Source organism: Ranitomeya imitator, chromosome 1, assembly GCF_032444005.1.
Source record: "Ranitomeya imitator isolate aRanImi1 chromosome 1, aRanImi1.pri, whole genome shotgun sequence".
Lineage (NCBI taxonomy): Eukaryota > Metazoa > Chordata > Amphibia > Anura > Dendrobatidae > Ranitomeya > Ranitomeya imitator.
Window position 1 is genome coordinate 349,520,244 of NC_091282.1, and position 24,181 is coordinate 349,544,424.

Below are 24,181 nucleotides of genomic sequence, written 5' to 3' on the forward strand. Positions count from 1 at the left end.
TTGAAATTTACCGGTAGCTGCTGCATTTTTCACCCTATGTATTACCCTGATGAAGACGCTCGTGTAGCGTCGATACGCGTGGGGCTTCTTCTCCCCCACGAAAAGGCACCTTATCTTCTACTGCTGCACTTATGCTTAGTCCTTCCCTGATCTTGGGATTTTGGATTGCGGTACTTGCTAAATTCCCTGGTCTTTGATGATACGTTTCACCATCTTGCAACCTCCATCCCTGTATGGTAATGCCTGGCAGACATGTCAGGGGTGAGGGTCTGATATTTGATCTGTGCTATTTGATATAATTTGCACGATAATTGTGGAAATATTGCCAATGGTGAACGGGCATTTATTACTATATATGTTGTCGAGGGTATATCTTTCCTCCTGTTGATATATTTGGTATTAAGGGGTGCTTAGCAGGTGTCGAAACTGTTATCTTTTTAGGGGTTATTGGTGTTTATACACCCATACAGTATAATTGGTAGCAGATATATGTGTATTATTCTGTGCATATATGTATTTTTGTACTTTTTCTATGGTTAACACACTTTATATACGTAAGATAAACTTGCTGTAAGGTGCTTGTGGGTATTTGGTTCAATTTGTCTGGGGGGTTGCACATAGCCTACTAGCTCTGTGTATGCCTTTTGGTTTCTAAATGTTTTTTAAATATATGTCTCACCTTGCTGTGTGTATTAATAAAGTAAATATTTTTTCATGGTGATCCCATTGATATGCATATCTTTTTTCTTGTTCAAATTAAATTTTTCACCCTAGGCTTATACTCAAGTCATTAAGTCTTCCAAGTTTTTTGTGCCAAAATTAGGGGGTCGGCTTATACTCGGGTCGGCTTATACTCGAGTATATAACCGTATTTTACAAGGAGAAACTATGCCAGAAGTCATGAATACGGTTTACATAAAACTTCTTCCAAAGGGAGGGAAAGACTTAGAGGACCCCTTGGGTTATAGACTGATATCATTGATAAATCAAGATGTCAAACTCCTCTCAGAAATTATGGCAGATAGGTTGGCTAAAATACTGCCAAGATTAATATCGAAACATCAAACAGGCTTTGTAAAGGGAAGGTCAGCCATTACTAATATAAGAATAGCCATGCTATTATTAGACATGGTTAGGAATAAACATCTGGAAAAGGGTGAGGATCCAGCCATGGTCACATTGGACGCAGAAAAAGCATTTGGCCATGGCTGGGTCAAGTACTAGACTAAATAAATCTAGTAGGCCCATTTAGGCAATTTCTGGAGGTATTGTACCATAATCCCAAGGCAAAGGTGTATACGATGGGGTTTCTTTCTTATGCCTTCGAGCTGAAGAAGGGAACAAGGCAGGGGTGCCCTTTATCCCCTTTATTATTGAATCTAGCAATCGAGCCTATGTCAAGATATCTAAATGATCATAGCTCTTACAAAGGGATACAGGTGCGAAAGGAGATGGTCAAAACTGCCGTATTTGCAGATGACATAATTTTGTTCATGAGAAATCCAGAAGAAGATCTCCCTATGTTACTATTAGAGATTGAAAACTTTGGAGAATTCTCGGGCTTTCGATTAAACAAGACTAAATGGGAAATTCTGTTCATGAGAAATAATGTGACACGTGGTCAGGAAAATAATATAATGGGCATCCCGAAAGCGACAACATCTATAAAATATTTGGGAAGATCGCCAGAACAGATATATGACCTTAATTATAAACCTATTATAGACAAAATAGAGAAAGAATTGGAAAGATAGGGGAATTTACCCCTCTCACTACTAGGCCGCTGTCATCTGATTAAGATGACAAGCTTTCCGAGATTACTATATCCAATGCAGACTATTCCAATGCTAATCCGACACGTAGATGTTCTCAAATTGAATAAGGCTTTTTCAAAGTTCATTTGGAGGGGGAGAAGAGCGAGACTTGTTATAAGAACGCTAATGCGTCCAAAAGAGGGAGGAGGAGTAGGGTTGCTGAATATTAGAGGGTGTAATCTCTCGTGCTTAATGAGGAATGTAGTTGATTGGATTAAAAAGACGGGACGCTATACAGATTACACACTAGAAACGGAATTCTGTGGCTCATGGGATTTGACGGCATTGCTTCACACGCCACTGTCGTACATACCACAAATATTAAACACTCGGTTATTTGTAAAGACACTCTGGCTACATGGAAAGCAGTAAGGAAAAAACTGAAAATGTCATGGAGAGTGTCAAAACACCTGAATCCTTGGGCATTTCTAGCTTTTAAATTGGGAAGGGAAAATAAACTATTCATAGAATGGTCTAGAAAAGGAGTACAGACATTAGATGATTTACTACATTTGCAGGAAGGTCGTTGGCTGATGGGATCTGAGGTCCTAGTATGAGCTACCGGGATTCCATTTGATGCTATATAGTCAATTAAGGCAGTATGTACTAGAGTTCTTACAAGATGTAAGGAAGGAGGTTGACTCAGAGGCTTGGGGAGATTTAGTTACCAAAGACATTAAGGAAATATTGATCTCCTCGATATATGGGACGTTGAGAGATACCGTATATTACGACTATTAGGAGCAGACAAAGTGTTTTGCAAATGGGAAAAATACATACAAGATGAAGAACTTGAGCATAAAATACTACATGGATGGAAGTCGGTAAGGGAGCATATCATAAATGAGCAATGGAGGGATAGCCAAAATTGGAATAATGCACAAAATAATATGTAGCTTTAATATAACGCCAACTCCACAGAACCCTGATAGGCAGATGAGTTGCCCCAAATGTAGCACATCCAAAACAGATGTGGAACATGGCATATGGTCGTGTCCCAACAGTGGCGTATCTAGGGGGGGGGCAGCCGGGGCATGTGCCCCGGGCGCAGCCGGCAGGGGGGTACAGTCGGGCCGCCCAATGTGGCGGTCCGCAGTGTCTCCCCTGGCCGATGCATTCTGCCGCCCCCGGTCTGGGAGTCAGCTGTTCTCTGTGCCGACTGTCAAGATATACGGTAACTGTAGATTTTATTTTACTATGGCCACAATGTTTAGCTTCTAACCTCGATTGATAGCCCTGGGTTTCGATCTCCAGATTGTTGCTGCTTCTTCAGAGCTTTGAGGTGTACACCGAATTAGTAAGAAGTGATGGCAGCTTCACACCCTCCCGAGATCCTGGACCTTCAATGTCAATAGGACTGACAGTGCGGAAGTATTGGAGCAACATTCTGAAGTTGAGGACACCTTATCAAAAAGCAGTGAGTTAAACCTCAATCCTTCATGAATATTGTAGTGTAGCAGTAGCACCCTATGCAGTGATGAGGCAGTGACCCCGCAAAGTTCCAAAACAAAAGTTTCTATAATGTCCAACTCACAGCACTACACAGTACACGATATCCTCCGGATCGCAGCCGGGAAACATGTCCTCCAGATTGCAGCCAATAAACACTCCAGTCCACCTCCGAGACCAGTTGCCATGGGCGACCGCACCACTGTGTACGCTGTGGGTGCCAGGCCTTTCAGCCCCGCTTGCCTGTGTTGCTTCACACAGGTGGAGCTCTGCAGAGCCGACTGCTCTGCACATTTGCCAAACCCAAACTGACACTGACAAACCCAACCCTCAGCTTCAGGGGTTTTTACAAGCAACCTGTGGCCTTCGGCCACATTGAAAACCCGGTGACAAAGGAAACGGACTGCCCCACTACCATCCTGTAGTCCATTTAAAAAATAGAAGCCCAACAGGTTTTCTTAAATCTGCCCTGGACAAATAGCTTGTCCAAGACCTATACTAACTTTTATTCTGCATTGCAATCACAGCTACACCTGTGACTGCAATGTACTCCCATGGCCTCAAAACGCCTCTGTGCGCATCCTGGGGGGGGAACATACAGTGACCCTCACATGTGACACCGGTCACTGCCTCACAATATAGTATTCTGCCATCTAAAGCCAAGCCCAGTTAATAATATATGATACATACTGTTTGAATTTTGTAATCAATTTGCTGTTTTTCGGAAGCTTTTGATAACTGTGCATGTATATGAATTCTGCTGCCGATTCACAGTTACTTTCATCTCCAGAGCCCAAGGACCCCAAAAGAGCCCAGAACCCCGAAAGAATGGTTTCCTTCACAGAAGGCTCAGTCAGCCCTGACACATGCAGAAATCCGCCATCCTTCCTTTACCCCACAGGAATCTGATGTTTCTGTTTCTAAAGAAACGCGCACCATTGGCTCTCAGACATTAGAGTCTGCTCTTGTTCCTTGCGATGCTTGTGCCATTGCCCAGAGTAGTTTAAAAGAGGTCAGTGATGCCATTGTTGGGGTCTGCACTAGTCAGAACTTGCCATCCTCTCTTATAAAAATTCAAGAAGTTTTGCCACCTGAAGGCATCCTGTCTCCTTCAGAAATGCGGTATTGGGCCAGTGAAGAAGGCAAGGATTTAGTCCGTATTGGCAAGCATCTGTCCGAGCTCACGCAGCTCATTCAGCCTCTGAGAAATCAGTGTGACGCTGCTAAGGTAGAGAATCAGCGGCTACAACAAAACATGGCGGAGTACAAGAACCAGCTAAAGCTACAGAAAGAAGAGCTGCAGCGACAGGTCAGTGTCCATGAGAAGAAGCTGCAGGAGAAAGGGCAGCAGAACCAGGATGTGGTGGACCGGCTGGAGAGGGACAAAGATGAGCTTAGGAAAGGTAAGTGTTCTCTTACTATTTCATCCTGATCTATATGTAGACATCTTAGCTGGTTGGAGGCATTAATACGTATTTATGCTTTATTTAGGGTCTGCAGTCCTAGAAGAAAGGGTCTCCATCCTGAAAGACGAGTTAATACTTCAGCACTCTACCATACGAGATCTGGGTAAGATGGAGTTAAAATATATTTTACATAAGGGGTATGTACAGAGTCCTTAATAAATCTCACCCAGTGTATTTCTATCATACTCGTCACTAGATGGTATGGTAACGTTTCTATAACATGGGACGTGAACTAAAATATGTCAAATTGCACCAAAATATTGGTCCAGAGCAGGGTGGGCAATTAATCTTCTCAGGAGGGCTATATGAGAGACCATGAATGTTGTGGGGGACTGAACCAATGTGCTGAAAGTCATTTTGCTCATTATAATATATTATTTTATATTCATTTTAACACTTAAAGGGAACCTGTCATGTCAGATAACCCTACTCACCTGCAGAGATAGGGGTCAATCTGCAGGGTAATAGCGTTAGAAGGGTGCCCATTTGCCTTACTGCACTGTTGCACTGCAGAGCCGACTGTCAGACAAAGTGCTGGGGCAGACGGACAGCGCTGTGAGCAGTGACTGTATCTGCGTCGGCACGCCTGTATGTCTGAAACCTGATCCCCACTGCATCTTAAAAAGGATGATTCCAACGCTCCCCAATCTTATGGATACATTAAAAGAATATGGACACTTATGGAGATATGTAATAAACACCTCCAAAACGGAAGCCTTACCCTTACGCATTCCTCCTAGTACTTTAGTACTTCCTAGTACACATTGGAAATTCTCTCGTTTGACCTTATTAAATCTAAATTCTCTGTAACCAATGGAGAATTATTCCAATTCATTCAGATTAAACACCTAGCGTCTTCACTATTTTGCTCAATGAATGTCTTCCAACCAACGGAGTTTGAGAAGTTATGTAGAAGTGGCCCGTCAACTATGGGGTTATAAACTCTCCTCAGGAGCACCCTTCAAAGAAACACCCCTGTATGATTAAATGCACGTTATATAAAGAGAATTAATATAAGATTTTGATGTTTTGGTACCACACCTCAGAGCTCCTCCATAAACCGAACCTCCAGTATCCCAATATTTGCTGGCGATGTGGCTCAGCATCTGGTTCTTTGGAACTTGAGACTTTTATGGTTTTAGTTTGCAATAAGTTTAGATGCCACTAGAGGGAAATGTTTCCATCAGTTACACTTGAATGTACCCGATCCTCATTGAGTCTCTTTGTCCATTTTGCTTGTGAACATCTGAATATTTTGGGCTTATTTTCATTGTTAAAAATGTATAAAACTTAATAAAAATTACAGTTATTAAAAAAAAAGGATGAGTACACAAAATATTTTGTTCCCGCAACCAGGCCGGCATCAGCACCCAGGCAAGTGCCAGTGTCAATGCCGGCTATCGCGAGTGAGCCCCCCCCCCCGCCCCCCCCCCCACTGCCATTTACCAAGGGCACCGGTACTTCGGTACTTTCAATACTTACCTCTCCCCGTTTCACCGCCGCGACGTCTTCCGCAACTCCTGACTGCGCGATGACGTGACTAGTGTGCGCCCTCTGCCTGAACAGTCACAGAGCAGAGAGCCGGAAGACGCTGACGCTGAGGAGTCCGGAGTAGAGCAACGGCCATTGAGGAGAGATGAGTATTTCTTTTTTTTTTTTTATTTATGTTTGGCGCAATATATTGGTACCATCATATGGGGCCCATTATATATGGAACATTATATGGGGCCCATCATACATTTGAGCATCACATAAGGAACCCATTATATATGGAGCATTATAAGGCACCCATCATCATATGTAGCTTATTATACATTATATGCCACCCATGATATACTGGAGCATCATAACGGGCCCATTATACATGGAGCATCATTTGGTGTCCATTAAATATGGAGCATCATATGAGTCCCATTATACATGGAGCATCTTATGGGGCCCATTATACAGTTGTGCTCAAAAGTTTACATAGACAGCAGAATTTTTGCTTTCTTGGCCTTTTTTTCAGAAAATATAAATGATAACGCCAAAACTTTTTCTCTACTCCATGGTTAGTGGTTGGGTGAAGCCATTTATTGTGAAACTACTGTTTTCTCTTGTTAAATCATAATGACAACCCAAAACATCCAAATGACCCTGATCAAAAGTTCACATACCCCATTTCTTAATACCGTGTATAGCCCCCTCTAACATCAATGACAGCTTGAAGTCGTTTGCGGTAGTTGTGGATGAGGTTCTTTATTTTCTCAGATGGTAAAGCTGCTCACTCTTCATGGCAAAAAGCCTCCAGTTCCTGTAAATTCCTGGACTGTCTAGCATGAACTGCACGCTTGAGATCTCCTCAGAGTGGCTCAATGATATTGAGGTCAGGAGACTGAGATGGCCACTCCAGAACCTTCACTTTCTTCTGCTGTGTCCAATGACAGGTCGACTTGGCCTTGTGTTTTGGATCATTGTCATGTTGGAACGTCCAAGTACATCCAATGCACAGCTTCCGGGCTGATGAGTGCAAATTTGCCTCCAGTATTTGCTGCATTCATCTTTCCTTCAACTTTGACCAAGTTTCCTGTGCCTTTGTAGCTCACACATCCACAAAACATCAACGATGCACCTCCATGCTTTACAGTAGGATTGGTGTTCCTTTCATCATAGGCCTTGTTGATCTCTCTCCAAATGTAACGTTTATGGTTGTGGCTAAAAAGTCTAATTTTGGTCTCATAATTCCAAATTACCTTGTTCCAGAAGTTTTGAGGCTTGTCTCTGTGCTGTTTTACTTGTTGTAGGTACTTTGTGGTATTTGTGCAGTAATGGCTTTCTTCTGGTGACTTGACTATGCAGCCCATTTTTTTTTCAAGTGCCTCTTATTGTGCATCTTGAAACAACCACACCACTAGTTTTTAGAGAGTTCAATATTTCAGTTGATGTTATTTGTGGGTTTTTCTTTGCATCCCGAACAATTTTCCTGGCAGTTGTGGACGACATTTTTGTTGGTCTACCTGACCGTGGTTTTGTTATTACAGAGCCCCTGATTTTCCATTTGTTAATCATAGTTTGACTGCTGCTGACTGGCACTATCAATTCCTTGGGTGTCATTTTGTATCCCTTTCTTGTTTTATACAGTTCAACTACCTTTTCCCATAGATTCGTTGACAATTCTTTTGCTTTCCCTATGACTCACAATCCAGAAATGTCAGTGGCTGGAGGAAAGATGCAAGAGTCTTTCTGTATCCCAGAAACTCACTCCGCCTTTATGCACACACACTGATTACAAGCAAACAGGTCACAGGTGAGGCTGTTACCTTTAGTAGCCATTCAAACCCATTTGTGTCAACTTCTGTGCATGTTATCAGGCCGAAATCACCAGGATATGTAAACTTTTCATAAGGGTCATTTGGATGTTTTGGGTTGTTGTTATGATTTAAAAAAAGAAAACACAGTAGTTTGACAATAAATGACTTCACCCAACCAATTACCATGAGTGGAGAATAAGTTTTGGTGTTATCATTCATATTCTCTGAAAAAAGGCCAAGAAAGCAAAAATTCTGCCGGGGTATGTAAACTTTGGAGCACAACTGTATATATGGAGCATCTTATGGGGTCCATTATTTATATTTATATATATATATATATATATATATATATATATATATATATACACACCGTATATACTCGAGTATAAGCCGACCCGAGTATAAGCCGACCCCCCTAATTTTGCCACAAAAAACTGGGAAAACTTATTGACTCGAGTATAAGCCTAGGGTGGAAATGCAGCATTTACCGGTGAATTTCAAAAATAAAAATAGATCATTATTTCCCCATAGCTGTGCCATATAGTGCTCTACACCGTTCATTATTTCCCCATAGCTGTGCCCCATATAGTGCTCTGCACCGTTCATTGTGCCACATAGCTGTGCCATATACGGTGCTCTGCACCGTTCATTGTGCCCCATTGCTGTGCCATATACAGTGCTCTGCACCGTTCATTGTGCCCCATTGCTGTGCCATATACGGTGCTCTGCACCGTTCATTGTGCCCCATTGCTGTGCCATATACGGTGCTCTGCACCGTTCATTGTGCCCCATTGCTGTGCCATATACAGTGCTCTGCACCGTTCATTGTGCCCCATTGCTGTGCCATATACGGTGCTCTGCACCGTTCATTGTGCCCCATTGCTGTGCCATATACGGTGCTCTGCACTGTTCATTGTGCCCCATTGCTGTGCCATATACAGTGCTCTGCACCGTTCATTGTGCCCCATATCTGTGCCCATATACGGTGCTCTGCTCCGTTCATTGTGCCCCATTGCTGTGCCATATACGGTGCTCTGCACCGTTCATTGTGCCCCATTGCTGTGCCATATACGGTGCTCTGCACCGTTCATTGTGCCCCATTGCTGTGCCATATACAGTGCTCTGCACCGTTCATTGTGCCCCATTGCTGTGCCATATACGGTGCTCTGCACCGTTCATTGTGCCCCATTGCTGTGCCATATACGGTGCTCTGCACCGTTCATTGTGCCCCATTGCTGTGCCATATACAGTGCTCTGCACCGTTCATTGTGCCCCATATCTGTGCCCATATACGGTGCTCTGCTCCGTTCATTGTGCCGCATTGCTGTGCCATATACGGTGCTCTGCACCGTTCATTGTGCCCCATATCTGTGCCCATATACGGTGCTCTGCACCGTTCATTGTGCCCCATTGCTGTGCCATATACGGTGCTCTGCACCGTTCATTGTGCCCCATTGCTGTGCCATATACGGTGCTTTGCACCGTTCATTGTGCCCCATTGCTGTGCCATATACGGTGCTCTGCACCGTTCATTGTGCCCCATAGAAATCTCTGCCGCCGCTGCTGCAATAAAAAAAAAAAAACCACATACTCACCTCCCTTGATTGCAGCTCCCGGCGTCTCGTTCCGGCGCCTCCATCTTCCCGGCGTCTCTGCTCTGACTGATCAGGCAGAGGGCGCCGCGCACACTGTATGCGTCATCGCGCCCTCTGCCTGAACAGTCAGAGCGCAGACGCCGGGAAGATGGAGGCGCCGGCCGGGAAGATGGAGCGGCGCCCGGCGGCTGGAACGAGGACAGGTGAATATGCTATACTTACCTAGTCCTGGCGATCCTCGCGCTGTCCCTCTGCCTGGTCTTCGGTGCCGCAGCTCTTCCTGTCAGCGGTCACCGGCACCGCTGATTAGAGGAATGAATAGGCGGCTCCGCCCCTATGGGAGGTGGAGCCGCTTATTCATATCTCTAATGAGCGGTCCCACGTGACCGCTGAAGAGGGGAAGAAGCTGCAGCACAGAAGCCCGTGGGACGGCAGGGACAGCGCGAGGATCGCTGGGACTAGGTAAGTATACCTCAGCGCCCTCACCCCCTCACCCGCCGACCCTGCCACCCACATTGACTCGAGTATAAGCCGAGAGGGGCACTTTCAGCCCAAAAATTTGGGCTGAAAATCTCGGCTTATACTCGAGTATATACGGTATATATGTACATTATATTGGGCCCATTATATATGGAGCATTATATGGGGCCCATTATTCTGTAGGGAGCACTATGTGGTACCCATAATATTGTATGGAGAAATATATGAGGCTCATTATTCTGTATGGAGCACTATGTGGTACCCATAATATTGTATGGAGCAATATATGGGACTCATTATTCTGTATGGAGCATTATATGGGACCAGGGCCCATTATTCTATACGGAGCACTATGTGGTGCCCATAATACTGTATGGAGGACTATACTGTCTGGTTTCTGAGCTGTTGTAAAATTTATAATAAATATCACTCATGTAGTGTAAGAAGTTAGTGAAATATTTGGCTTTGTACAGTACATATATTTCTCTACCTTATCTGTGCGTCATGAATCATGGTATATGTTGAAGGGGTCCACTGAGACTCTTTCGCCTGGGGCCCGCGAAAACCTGGAGCCGGCCCTGCCCATAATTCTCTAAATGGTCTGATGGCCCTCATATATTATGAGCTCCTATGGTCAAATATTCCCCACCACAAGTGATTGACAATTAAAAAAAAACAAATAATACTCCCGTTCCCCTGGCATGCTGTTCTGGTCTGTGCATTGTGTGCTCTGAGTCTCTGCAAAGCAGGCGCTATGTAGTGGCTTCTGTTGTGCTTAGTATCAGTTGCGCAATTTGAATAGTGGAAAAGGGAACTGACTGCTCACTCCTCTACCGTCCTACTCATTGGTATCTGCTTACTGAGCATGCAGATCCTGGTGAAATTGAGACAGGGAAGGACTACCACGAAGCAGCCAAAAAGCCAGTTAGCAACAACCAAACCAGTTCTGGTCTTGAGAAGGCTAACTGAGAAGTGGCGTAATCTGTTTTGTGAGAGCCATTGAGCTTTGCTAACAGCTATACGCCATGACATACCTCCCTACTTCTCCTATTTCTTCTCATTTCCACGTCCAATAAATAGTTTTTCATAACTTTAAAAAATTTACTTTATCCTGAATTTCATTTACCTAATGCAATTGTTTAGCGAACACAGCTAAGAGAAAAAGAGGGGACTCCTGGTAACCTGTTTTCTATAAAACATCATATTCGGCATTGGTAATGTGCCTGGACCATTTTCTTTTCCATTTTCATTTCGATCATAAATAAAAATGTCTACTGTATTTATACATACCTGTTTATATACATAGAATCTTCAGTGCTCGCTGCTATTTGATAACCTAACGTTTGGTAGGCTGCCATATTGCATCTGCTGTCAATGGAAAGTTTAGGTGCTTTCAGAGTAAGAGGTAGTAAAAAAATGCAGATAACTGATCGACAGACAGACATGACATACAACTAAAACATTTTTATGTAATAGGTGCCCTGTTTTATTAAAAATTGTACTGAAAACCACCATACCACAGTATGGATAAGGTAGGTACAGTGGGGAAAAGGTATTTAGTCAGCCACCAATTGTGCAAGTTCTCCCACTTAAAAAGATGAGAGAGGCCTGTAATTGACATTATAGGTAGACCACAACTATGAGAGTTAAAATTGAGAAAACAAATCCTGAAAATCACAGTGTCTGATTTGGCAAGATTTATTTTGCAAAATATGGTGGAAAATAAGTATTTGGTCACCTAAAAACATGCAAGAATTCTGGCTCTCACCGACCTGTAACTTCTTTAAGAGGCTCCTCTGTCCTCCACTCATTACCTGTAGTAATGGCACCTGTTTGAGATTGTTATCAGTATAAAAGACACCTGTCCACAACCTCAAACAGTCACACTCTGAACTCCACTATGGTGAAGACCAAAGAGCTGTCGAAGGACACCAGAAGCAAAATTGTAGCTCTGCACCAGGCTGGGAAGACTGAATCTGCAATAGGCAAGCAGCTTGGTGTGATGAAATCAACTGTTGGAGCAATAATAAGGAAATGGAAGACATACAAGACCATTGATAATCTCCCTCGATCTGGGGCTCCACGCAAGATCTCACCCCGTGGGGTCAAAATGTTCGCGAGAACTGTGAGCAATAATCCCAGAACCACACAGGGGACTTAGTGAATGACCTGCATAGAGCTGGGACTACCGTAACAAAGGCTACCATCATTAACACACTACGCCGCCAGGAATTCAGATCCTGCAGTGCCAGGTGTGTCCCCCTGCTTAAGCCAGTACATAATCACTAACTTCGGTCTAACCTTAACCCCTTAGCGACCGCCGATACGCCTTTTAACGGCGGCCGCTAAGTGTACTTAAACCACAGCGCCGTTAATTAACGGCACTGTGGATAACGGCGCTGTGGAAAAAGTAAATAGCGCCCCCCAGAGTCGGATTTTCTCCGGCAGCCGAGACCCCAGAGAACAATTAACAATTAACCGTTTACCGGCGATCGCAAGAAGAAAAAAAACGCGATTTCTTTTTAATTTCTCTGTTCTCCGATGTGATCGCCCCCCAATACTCACCTGTCTCCCCCGGTGCTCCTCGTGGCTCCCGATGGGCGCCGCCATCTTCAAAATGGTGGGCGCATGCGCAGTGCACCCGCCGTCCGGCCCCGGAAAAATCTTTGGGGTCTCGGCTACCGGGGGTAGCCGAGACCCCAAAGAGCATGATCGGGGTCGGTTTTGCCGACCCCTGTTTTGCGATCGCCGGTAATTAACTGTTTACCAGCGATTGCAAAAAAAAAAAAAGCAAAATGTAATTCTCTGTCCTCTGATGTGATCGCACATCAGAGGACAGAGAAATAGGGGGATTCGGGGACCCTATCATACTCACCGGTGTCCCTGGGTCCTCCTGCTGCTCCTCCTGGCCGCCGGGGAATAGAAAATTGTGGGCGCATGCGCAGTGCGCCCGCCATCTGTCTCCATCTGCCGGCCGGCAGGAGAAGAGCAGTTGGGGCTAAAATTAGGGTTAGGGCTAGGGTTAGGGCTAGGATTAGGGCTAGGGTTAGGGCTAAATTTAGGGTTAGGGTTGGGGCTAAATTTAGGGTTAGGGTTGGGGCTATATTTAGGGTTAGTGTTGGCGCTAAATTTAGGGTTAGGCTTCTTTCACACTTACGTCGGTACGGGGCCGTCGCAATGCATCGGCCCGACATACCGACGCACGTTGTGAAAATTGTGCACAACGTGGGCAGCGGATGTAGTTTTTCAACGCATCCGCTGCCCAATCTATATCCTGGGGAGGAGGGGGCCGAGTTACGGCCACGCATGCGCGGTCAGAAATGGCGGATGCGACGTACAAAAAAAGTTACAGTGAATGTTTTTTTGTGCTGACGGTCCGCCAAAACACTGATCCAGTGCACGACGGACGCGACGTGTGGCCATCCATCACGATCCGTCGGCAATACAAGTCTATGGGCAAAAAACGCATCCTGCGGGTACATTTGCAGAATCCGTTTCTTGTCCAAAACGACGGATTGCGACGGATGCCAAACGACGCAAGTGTGAAAGTAGCCTTAGGGCTAGGGTTAGGGTTGGGGCTAAAGTTAGGGCTAGGGTTGGGGCTAAAGTTAGGGTTAGAGTTTGGGTTAGGGTTTGGATTAGGGTTAGGGTTGGCATTAGGGTTACGCTTGGGATTGGGGTTAGGTTTGGGATTAGGGTTAAGGTTAGGGTTGTGATTAGGGGTGTATTGGGATTAGGGTTAGGTTTGAGGTTAGGGTTGAGATTAGGATTAGGGGTGTGTTGGATTTAGGGTTTTGATTAGGGTTATGGTTAGGGTTGACATTAGGGTTGTTTTGGGGTAAGGGTTGTGATTATCATTAGGGTTAGTGATTAGGATTATGGATCGGGTTGGGATTAGGGTTAGGGGTGTGTTGGGGTTAGGGTTGGAGCTAGAATTGGGGGGTTTCCACTGTTTAGTTACATCAGGGGGTCTCCAAACACGATAGCCAATTTTGCGCTCAAAAAGTCAAATGGTGCTCCCTCCCTTCTGAGCTTTGCCGTGCGCCCAAACAGTGGGTTACCACCACATATGGGGCATCAGCGTACTCGGGATAAATTTTTTCAACAACTTCTGGGGTCCAATTTCTCCTGTTACCCTTGTGAAAATAAAAACTTGGGGGCTACAAAATCTTTTTTCTTGAAAAAAAAATATATTTTTTATTTTTATGACTCTGCATTATAAACTTCTGTGAAGCACTTGGGCATTCAAAGTTCTCACCACACATCTATATAAGTTCCTTGGGGGTCTAGTTTCCAAAACGGGGTCACTTGTTGGGGGTTATTACTGTTTAGGTACATCAGGGGCTCTGCAAACGCAACATAACTCCCGCAGACCATTCTATCAAAGTCTGCATTCCAAAACGGCGCTCCTTCCTTCCGAGCTCTGCCGTGCGCCCAAACAGTGGTTTACCTCCACATATGGGGTACCAGCATACTCGGGACAAATTGGACAACAACTTTTGGGGTCCAATTTCTCTTGTTACCCTTGTGAAAATAAAAACTTGGGGGCTGAAAAATCTTTTTTGTGGAAAAAAAATATATTTTTTATTTTCACGACTCTGCATTCTAAACTTCTGTGAAGCACTTGGGCATTCAAAGTTCTCACCACACATCTAGATAAGTTCCATGGGGGGTCTAGTTTCCAAAATGGGGTCACTTGTGGGGGATTTCTACTGTTTAGGCACATCAGGGGCTCTCCAAACACGACATGGTGTCCGATCTCAATTCCAGACAATTCTACATTGAAAAAGTAAAACGGCACTCCTTCTCTTCCAAGCTCTGCGGTGCGCCCAAACAGTGGTTTACCCCCACATATTGGGTATCAGCGTACTCAGGAGAAATCGCACAACAACTTTTGTGGTCTAATTTCTCCTGTTACCCTTGTGAAAATAAAAATGTGGGTGCAAAAAGATCATTTTTGTAGAAAAAATGCGATTTTTTTTATTTTCACGGCTCTACGTTATAAACTTCTGTGAAGCACATGGGGGTTCAAAGTGCTCACCACACATCTAGATAAGTTCCTTAAGGGGTCTAGTTTCCAAAATAGTATCACTTGTGGGGGGTTTCCACTGTTTAGGTACATCAGGGGCTCTCTAAACGTGACATGGCGTCCGATCTCAATTCCAGCCAATTCTGCATTGAAAAAGTCAAACGGCGCTCCTTCACTTCCAAGCTCTGCGGTGCGCCCAAACATGTGAAAATAAAAAAAATGGTTCTGAATTAAGATGTTTGCAAAAAAAAGTTAAATGTTCATTTTTTCCTTCCACATTGTTTCAGTTCCTGTGAAGCACATAAACGGTTAATAAACTTCTTGAATGTGGTTTTGAGAACCTTGAGGGGTGTAGTTTTTAGAATGGTGTCACACTTCGTTATTTTCTATCATATAGACCCCTCAAAATGACTTCAAATGTGATGTGGTCCCTAAAAAAAAAAAAAAAGGTGTTGTAAAAATGAGAAGTTGCTGGTCAACTTTTAACCCGTATAACTCCCTAACAAAAAAAAAATTTGTTTCCAAAATTGTGCTGATGTAGAGTAGACATGTGGGAAATGTTATTTATTAACTATTTTTCGTGACATATCTCTCTGATTTAAGGGCATAAAAATACAAAATTTGAAAATTGCAAAATTTTAAAAATTTTCGCCATATTTCCGTTTTTTTCATAAATAATCGTAAGTAATATCGAAGAAATGTTACCACTAACATGAAGTACAATATGTCACGAAAAAACAGTCTCAGAATCAGCAGGATCCGTTAAAGCGTTCCAGAGTTATAACCTCATAAAGTGACAGTGGTCAGAATTGTAAAAATTGGCTCGGTCATTAAGTACCAAATTGGCTCTGTCACTAAGGGGTTAAAGACAGCCGAAACAAAGAGATCCAGAATACAATTAAAATAAAGCTTTATTACGGAACAAAATTCTATCCAGTGCAATAGTGCACAAGCACCTTAACAAAAGATGGGAGGCCAAGTAGTATACATTACTAAAAGCATATGCTGCATGGTAATAAGTGCAGGATTATATATTAATCTGGTACCATATTGGCTGCCTAAGCATGCATATAGTATAAACAATACAGACCTGTAATTGACCAGAAACTGTTACAATATCTACCTGCAGCTGACCCAGCGTCCCACCTCACCCCAACGCGCATTTCGCAACCAGCTTCTTCCGGGGGCGACGTTGGGGTGAGATGGAGAGAATTTTGTTCCGTAATAAAGCTTTATTTTAATTGTATTCTGGATCTCTTCGTTTCGGCTGTCTTTAAAGTTAGACCAAAGTTAGTGATTATGTATTAGGAAGTGCCAGCTTTATGATATGGACGTTGGTGGTTGGTTAAGCCAGTACATGTCCGGGCCCATCTGAATTTTGCTAGAGAGCATTTGGATTATCCAGAAGTGTATTGGGAGAATGTCATATGGTCTGATGAAACCAAAGTAGAACTGTTTGGTAGAAACAAAGCTCATCGTGTTTGGAGGAGATAGAATGCTAAGTTGCTTCCAAAGAACACCATACCTACTGTGAAGCATGGGGGTGGCAACATCATGCTTTGGAGCTGTTTCTCTGCAAAGGGACCAAGACGACTGATCCGTGCACATGAAAGAATGAATGAGGCCATGTATCGTGAGATTTTGAGTGCAAACCTCCCTTCCATCAACAAGGGCATTGAAGATGAAATGTGGATGAGTCTTTCAGCATGATAATGATCCCAAGCAAACCGCCAGGTCAACAAAGGAGTGGCTTCGTAAGAAGCATGTGAAGGTCCTGGAGTGGCCTAGCCAGTCTCCAGATCTCAACCCCATAGAAAACCTTTTGGAGAGAGCTGAAAGTCCGTATTTTCCAGCAACACGCCCAAAACATAACTGCATTAGAGGAGATCTGCATGGAGGAATGTGCCAACACACCACCATCAGTGTGTGCCAACCTTGTGAAGACCTACAGAAAACGTTTGACCTCTGTCATTGCCAACAAAGGATATATACCAAATTATTGAGATGAACTTTTGTTAATGTCTAAATCAGCCCACAGCTGTATATTTAGCCTTTACTGGCTATTAAAATAGGGGGACACCCCCTAAAAAATGATGTGGGGTCCCCCTATAATTTATAGCCAGAAAGGTCATGCAGACAGCTGCAGGCTGATATTCATAGCCTAGAGAGGGGCCATGGATATTGCCCGCCCCCCCCGGCTAAAAATACCAGCTCCCAGCCGCCCCAGAAATGGTGCATCTGTAAGATGTGCCAATTCCGGCACTTAGCCTCTTTCCACTTCCCTGTAGCGGTGGCATATGGGGTAGTAAGGGGTTAATGTCACCTTTGATTGTAAGGTGATATTAAGCCCGGTTAGTATTGGAGAGGCGTCAATAAGATACCTATCCATTACTAATCCTATAGTAGTGAAAGAGTTTAGAAAAAAAAAAGACACTGCCAGAAAAAAGCATTTTAATATTCTTAATTTCACCATACTTACAACCACCATCGATCATTGCAAAAAATAAAAAATAATAAACCAACCGTATACTCCCTGTCTGACGCAGTCCAATTAATAATGAGTGTCCCACGATGATCTCCCCTATATAACAGTGACCTCAGGTGATGTGACTGCTCTATAGGCCTCCTGTGATGCACTGACAGGAAATAATGGCTCCTGCAGTGCATCACTGAAGAGGTTACTTTAGTTCATGGTCTCACTTTACAGCAATGTTGCCTGAGAATTTTCCCACACAGTGTTGCCAGCGAGAGATTGCCCCCGCTGTCAGTTCATCGCTGGGCCCCTGTAGAGAGCTGACATCAACCGATGTTAGTGTTCTACATGGGAGATCGTTGTGGGACACTCGTTATTAACTGGACTACAGCGGAAAGGTAAGTATAGGTTGGTTTATTATGTTATTTTTATTACAGGAGAATCGAGGGCTTCGGGGACTAGGTGATTGGTAAGTATGTACTCTGTTATGTGTTGTATGTTATGTGTATGTACTGTATGTTATATGTTGTATGTTCTGTAAGGTTTTTTTGTTTGTTTTTTTTATTACTGAACACAGCCATTATCTGATGGGACTACTTTCCCATCATCGGCAGTGCTGTCACTGTGAGCATTCATTGCCGGATGCGAGCAGTAGTCCTATCAGACAATTGCTGCGTACACAGGGACACACACAGACACGCGCACCGACACGCAGATTCACGCAGACACCGGCACACACATAGATCCGCCCACACTATACACGCACATAGCTCCACCCACACTATACACGCACATAGCTCCGCCCACACCCCACCCACACTCTTTTCCCCCTCCAGATCTGCAGCGTTTCATCCTCAGCAAAACCACAGATCTTTTTTCCATCTGCGGTTTTGCTGCGGATGTGCCTGACACAATGGAAGTCAATGGGTGTAGAAACGCTGCAGATACGCAAAAAGAATTGACATGGTCCTTTTTTGAATCTACTGCATTTTCCGTGCAGATTTTTCCGCATCATTAGCACAGCATTTTTTTTCCATTGATTTACATTGTCCTGTAAATCACTTGCGGATCTGCAGCGCTTCTGCGCGGAAAAAAGCATTGCGGATCTGCAGGAAATCTGCAACGTGTGCACATAGCCTTAGCCCTCCTAAAATTACACCCCATTGCCTCCCTCTCCCCACCATCTGTAAGGAGGAAGAAAAAAAGAAATTTACTTTGTTTTTTGTTTAATCGTGCTGACAACATTTTATAGAATTTCTTTAACTTATTGTTTCCCAATATTTTCAGCTTGCAATTTTTTCAATTAAACAATAGGTGTATTTTTTAAAATAATCCAATACTCTATTAGAGAATAAAGAAAATGGAATTACAGCCTCAGTCACAATTTAGAAATAATTCACATATCCATTGTAGAAATGTGTTAGAGTATGGAACATTCGACATCACAGGCCTCCAAATTCAAGGGGACAATCCATAAACCACACTGATACTTGTCACCTGACCAGATTATAGGCATGAGGCTCAATGCTATAGTCATAGATATGTTATCGATCAATTACTTGATTACTTGGGTTGTTTTGCAGCTGGGGTACAAATCCCACCAAGGACACATCTGCAAGGAGTTTGTATGTTCTGCCCGTATTTATGTGGGTATCCTCCGGGTTCTCCGGTTTCCTCCCACACTCCAAAGACATACTGATAGGGAATCTAGATTGTGAGCCCCATCGGGGACAGCGATTATCATGTCTGTAAAGCGCTGTGGAACATAATAACAATATATAAGCTAGTAGAATAAATATTAATAGAGAAAACATACTGTACTGCAAGTGATGCTGCAGTACTTGTTATAACACACAGGGGGCGCTTTGTACTCTCCCATTGATAAACAGAGTGCGCTCTTTTCGGCAGAGTATCCTATTCTCTCCGTTCCTATAGTAAACTTGCATTATATTAGCTGTGAAGTCGAAAAAACCTACAAGAACGTTGCATACTTCTATTTCTGATTCCTATTAATATGTGTAAGCAATAAATAATTGATCACCCGTGTACTAATCCCAGAATGTCTACTTGTCTTAGAACTGGCTAGACAGAAACTTCTAGGAGAGATGCAGAACATGGTGCGCAAGGAAGAAGTGTCTGAACTGGAGAAGAAAATTGGTGACTTGAGAGTCCACCTAAAAGATACAGTCAAGAGACTCCAGGTATCGGAGGCGGCTGTGTCTAAAGAGAAGGCCTACGGGGAGAGCCTTCAAAACCACAAGGAGGTGAGTCCTGCAAAAGTCACTAGGCAGCAGAGGATCAAAAAATACCCAAAATATCAGTATATACTATGTGCATGTTTACTACTTATTAGATTCATCTTCATTTCTAGAGGTCTGGGGATGATTGGTATCTTAGTGATTTTCCACATTATTTTTTATAGTCTACCCTAATGTTTTATTTAAAAAAATAAAAATCTAAAACAATAAAGCCAACCTTACCATGCTGCTTCAGCTCTGCTCCTGGTCTTTGTTGACTTGGCTACGGTGGTGACATCTGTGACCACTGCAGTCAATCATTGGGCTCAGCATTCTCGTGCCATCTACCTTGTCTGAAGTGGTCACTAGCTGTAATCATGTCAACGCTACAACAAGGTGAACAAGGACCAGAAGCCGCAACAAATGTGTTATCACTGAGTGTTCCTACTGCTGAGACTCCCACTGATCACTGCAGCGGGGGTCCTAAGAGTAAGCTTTAGAGGTGTGGTGATCCTCCACGCGCATGGCCACTTTCGGAAAGCTCATAGAAGTGAATGGGAAGTCCCTGCGGTTAGTTTTACAGTCACCGTTTAAGACAAGGTGCACATCCCACCTCTAAGACCAGAGATCAGAAATGTATGCCATGCGTATCTAAGGCTGCTTTCACACATCAGGTTTTTGGTTTCAGGCACAATCCGGCAGTTTCAGGCACAATCTGGATCAGTTTTTTTCTTACGCCTGATCCGTTTTTTCCCCATAGAGTTGTATTACTGCCGGATTGTGCCTGAAGGACATGCGTTTCATCCGTTTTGTGCCGGATCCGTCCCTTCAGGCTTTTTTGCCGGACACAAAAAACATCTCCTGCAATCTCTCTCTCTCTCTCTCTCTCTCTCTCTACGGATCCGGTGCATCCACACGTGGTGGAATTATCAAAGATTTGTGATATGGATTCCGCTCTGAAAATAGGTAACCATTAACAGTACATGTGGAAAAAATCAGAATGAAAATACTGGCCTTGCCTGACCGTACTGTAACATAAACGCCTTTATTTTTTTACTGCAGATTTCACCTTTTAGGCTCATTTAACTCTTTACTGTAACACGTGCAGGTATTGTCAACAGAAAGTTTAATCAAAAAGTCCACTGGGTCGCAATGTACCCCAAAAGAAATACTCTTTCTAACTGTAGTGAACACCTATAATATATAGCTGATATTGTGATACATGCAAAAGTAATAAAATACCTATCTACAAATTGATGCACGCCAGACCACAAAGAGTTTAAATGCATCAATTCTTTATTATGACATGATTGCTGTAATTAAAAAAAAAATAATAACAGGTAAGTATTAGCAAAGAAGAAAAACTGCAATATAATGGATCGGAAACCAAATATTACATTGTGCAAAGGTCCACTAATGAGTGCTAATGCATAGTAATTAGAATAGAAGCAATATAAAGTGTGTTATATCCCTAATGAATATATACTGTATATTTTTATTACAACTAATACAATACAAATGCACTAAGGCTCCAAAGTGCTAGATGCAATAGGAATAAGGAAAATGTGTGTCTACCCAATATAATGATTGCACAAAGCCCAGATCTATAGGCCAATAAGTATGAATAAAGGAGCAATATTTGATTTAAAAAAAGCACATAATGCAATATATAAATGTGATAAAGCGCTAAATGTATGACTGGAGTAAACAGACTCTTCCCAAATTTAATGAATGATTGCCCAGAGAAACACATCATGCAATGTCAGTACACTGATGCCATAAAGTGTTGGGTGCAAAGTGCCAAACATACATGGATGGAGAGAAAAAGGACTCCTGCACCACAATAGAATCAATAGAATCCTTGTAAAGTAGATTGTGGGGGAGAGGCGGTGGATACTAGCATTCACCGCATTGCACCATCCCTTAGGTATACCCCATTTCTACTACTTTACCTGTAGTGGACCCCAGAGGGGTGTGGGTGGAGGAGGCTGCACCACTGACTCAGTACATGTATTCTAGTGCTGGATTCACAGTGCCACTGCTCAGTACTGCTATTTAGTGTCCTTTATGTTGCTCCTGCTCATCTGTGATGTGTGTGTGTGTGTGTGTATATATATATATATATATATATATATATATATATATACTTAGAAGCAACTACCAATTAGAAATGGAGGCTTGAAGTACAGTACAGACCAAACGTTTGGACACACCTTCTCATTTAAAGATTTTTCTGTATTTCATGGCTATGAAAATTGTACATTCACACTGAAGGCATCAAAACTATGAATTAACACATGTGGAATTATATACTTAACAAAATTGTGTGAAACAACTGCAATTATGTCTTATAGTCTAGGTTCTTCAAAATAGCCACCGTTTGGTTTGATGAATGCTTTGCACACTCTTGGCATTCTCTAGATGAGCTTCAAAAGATAGTCACCGGAAATGGTTTCCACTTCACAGGTGTGCCCTGTCAGGTTTAATAAGTGGGATTTCTTGCCTTATAAATGGGGTTGGGACCATCAGTTGTGTTGTGCAGGATTCTGGTGGATACACAGCTGATAGACCTACTGAATAGACTGTTAGAATTTGTATTATGGCAAGAAAAAAGCAGCTAAGTAAAGAAAAACGAGTGGCCATCATTACTTTAACAAATGAAGGTCAGTCAGTCCGAAAAATTGGGAAAACTTTGAAAGTGTCCCCAAGTGCAGTGGCAAAAACCATCAAGTGCTACAAAGAAACTGGCTCACATGAGGACCGCCCCAGGAAAGGAAGACCAAGAGTCACCTCTGCTTCTGAGGATAAGTTTATCCAAGTCACCAGTCTCAGAAATCACAGGTTAACAGCAGCTCAGATTAGATACCAGGCCAATTCCACACAGAGTACTAGCAGCAGACACATCTTTACAACAACTGTTAAGAGGAGACATTGTGCAGCAGGCCTTCATGGTAAAATAGCTGCTAGGAAACCACTGCTAAGGACAGGCAACAAGCAGAAGAGACTTGTTTGGACTAAAGAACACAAAGAATGGACATTAGACCAGTGAAAATATGTGCTTTGGTCTGATGAGTCCAAATTTGAGATCTTTGGTTCCAACCACCGTGTCTTTGTGCGATGCAGAAAAGGTGAACGGATGGACTCTACATGCCTGGTTCCCACCGTGAAGCATGGTGGAGGAAGTGTGATGGTGTGGGGGTGCTTTGCTGGTGACACTGTTGGGGATTTAATCAAAATTGAAGGCATACTGAACCAGCATGGCTTCCACAGCATCTTGCAGCGGCATGCTATTCCATCCGGTTTGCGTTTAGTTGGACCATCATTTATTTTTCAACAGGACAATGACCCCAAACACACCTCCAGGCTATGTAAGGGCTGGCTATTTGACCAAGAATGAGAGTGATGGGGTGCTACGCCAGATGACCTGGCCTCCACAGTCACCAGACCTGAACCCAATCGAGATGGTTTGGGGTGAGCTGGACCGCAGAGTGAAGGTAAAAGGGCCAACAAGTGCTAAGCATCTCTGGGAACTCCTTCAAGATTGTTGGAAGACCATTCCCGGTGACTACCTCTTGAAGCTCATCAAGAGAATGCCAAGAGTGTGCAAAGCAGTCATCAAAGCAAAAGGTGGCTACTTTGATGAACCTAGAATATAAGACATAATTTCAGCTGATTCACACTTTTTTGTTAAGTATATAATTCCACATGTGTTAATTCATAGTTTTGATGCCCTCAGTGTGAATGTACAATTTTCATAGTCATGAAAATACAGAAAAATCTTTAAATGAGAAGGTGTGTCCAAACTTTTGGTCTGTACTTTAGGTTAAAACTGTTACAAAATCCAGGTAACCAGTTATATATCGGTGAAATTAGATTTTTACAAAATTGAAGGATATAACCTATTCTCTGGATAGGGGATAACTTGTTGAATGCAGTGGGGACAGTTAGTCTGTGAAAGAGGATTCAGAACCCCAAGAACAGATCTCATTCTCGAATGAAGCATAGAAGCACTTGCTCGCCCTCTGCTCCATTCTTTTTCAGTTTAAAGAGTGACCATTGGTTTAATTTTAATTACATAGGTAAATCAATAGTACACGTGAAAATAAGAAGCTTTGTAATATATGTTATTAGCTTACTCTGTCGGAAATAACAGAGTTCTCTACTCCAGTAGCCCCATAGACAGTGAATGGAGCAGAAGTAGGACATGCACATCCTCGCTCCTTTGGAAACAAAGCTCTGCAGAGCCCCAATGTTGGTATTCCGAGGCCCTGTTTTTAGGTTCTCTATGGTACCAGTGGTCAGACCCCCAGAAATCAGCCAATCCAGATAGGGTATAAATTGCTCTTTT

The 24,181-nt window shown here is 43.2% G+C and overlaps 1 protein-coding gene across 7 annotated transcripts in view; it reads left to right on the forward strand.

The window, feature by feature from the left end:
* CCDC157 (coiled-coil domain containing 157) overlaps nt 1-24,181 on the forward strand; it is a 116,676-nt gene that overhangs the window by 59,548 nt on the left and 32,947 nt on the right. For 6 of the 7 annotated variants that reach the window (XR_011319594.1, XR_011319606.1, XM_069760160.1 and 3 more), the window contains 4 exons: nt 3,069-3,231; nt 4,054-4,666; nt 4,755-4,832; nt 19,673-19,860. Coding sequence is in view for 5 of the 7 variants with exons in the window: in XM_069760160.1 (XP_069616261.1) it covers nt 3,069-3,231; nt 4,054-4,666; nt 4,755-4,832; nt 19,673-19,860 (1,042 nt within the window). In the remaining 2 variants the exon portion in view is untranslated. Of the gene's footprint in view, nt 1-3,068; nt 3,232-4,053; nt 4,667-4,754; nt 4,833-19,672; nt 19,861-24,181 lie in introns of those variants that run through there. The other variant, XM_069760172.1, reaches the window with a different exon arrangement.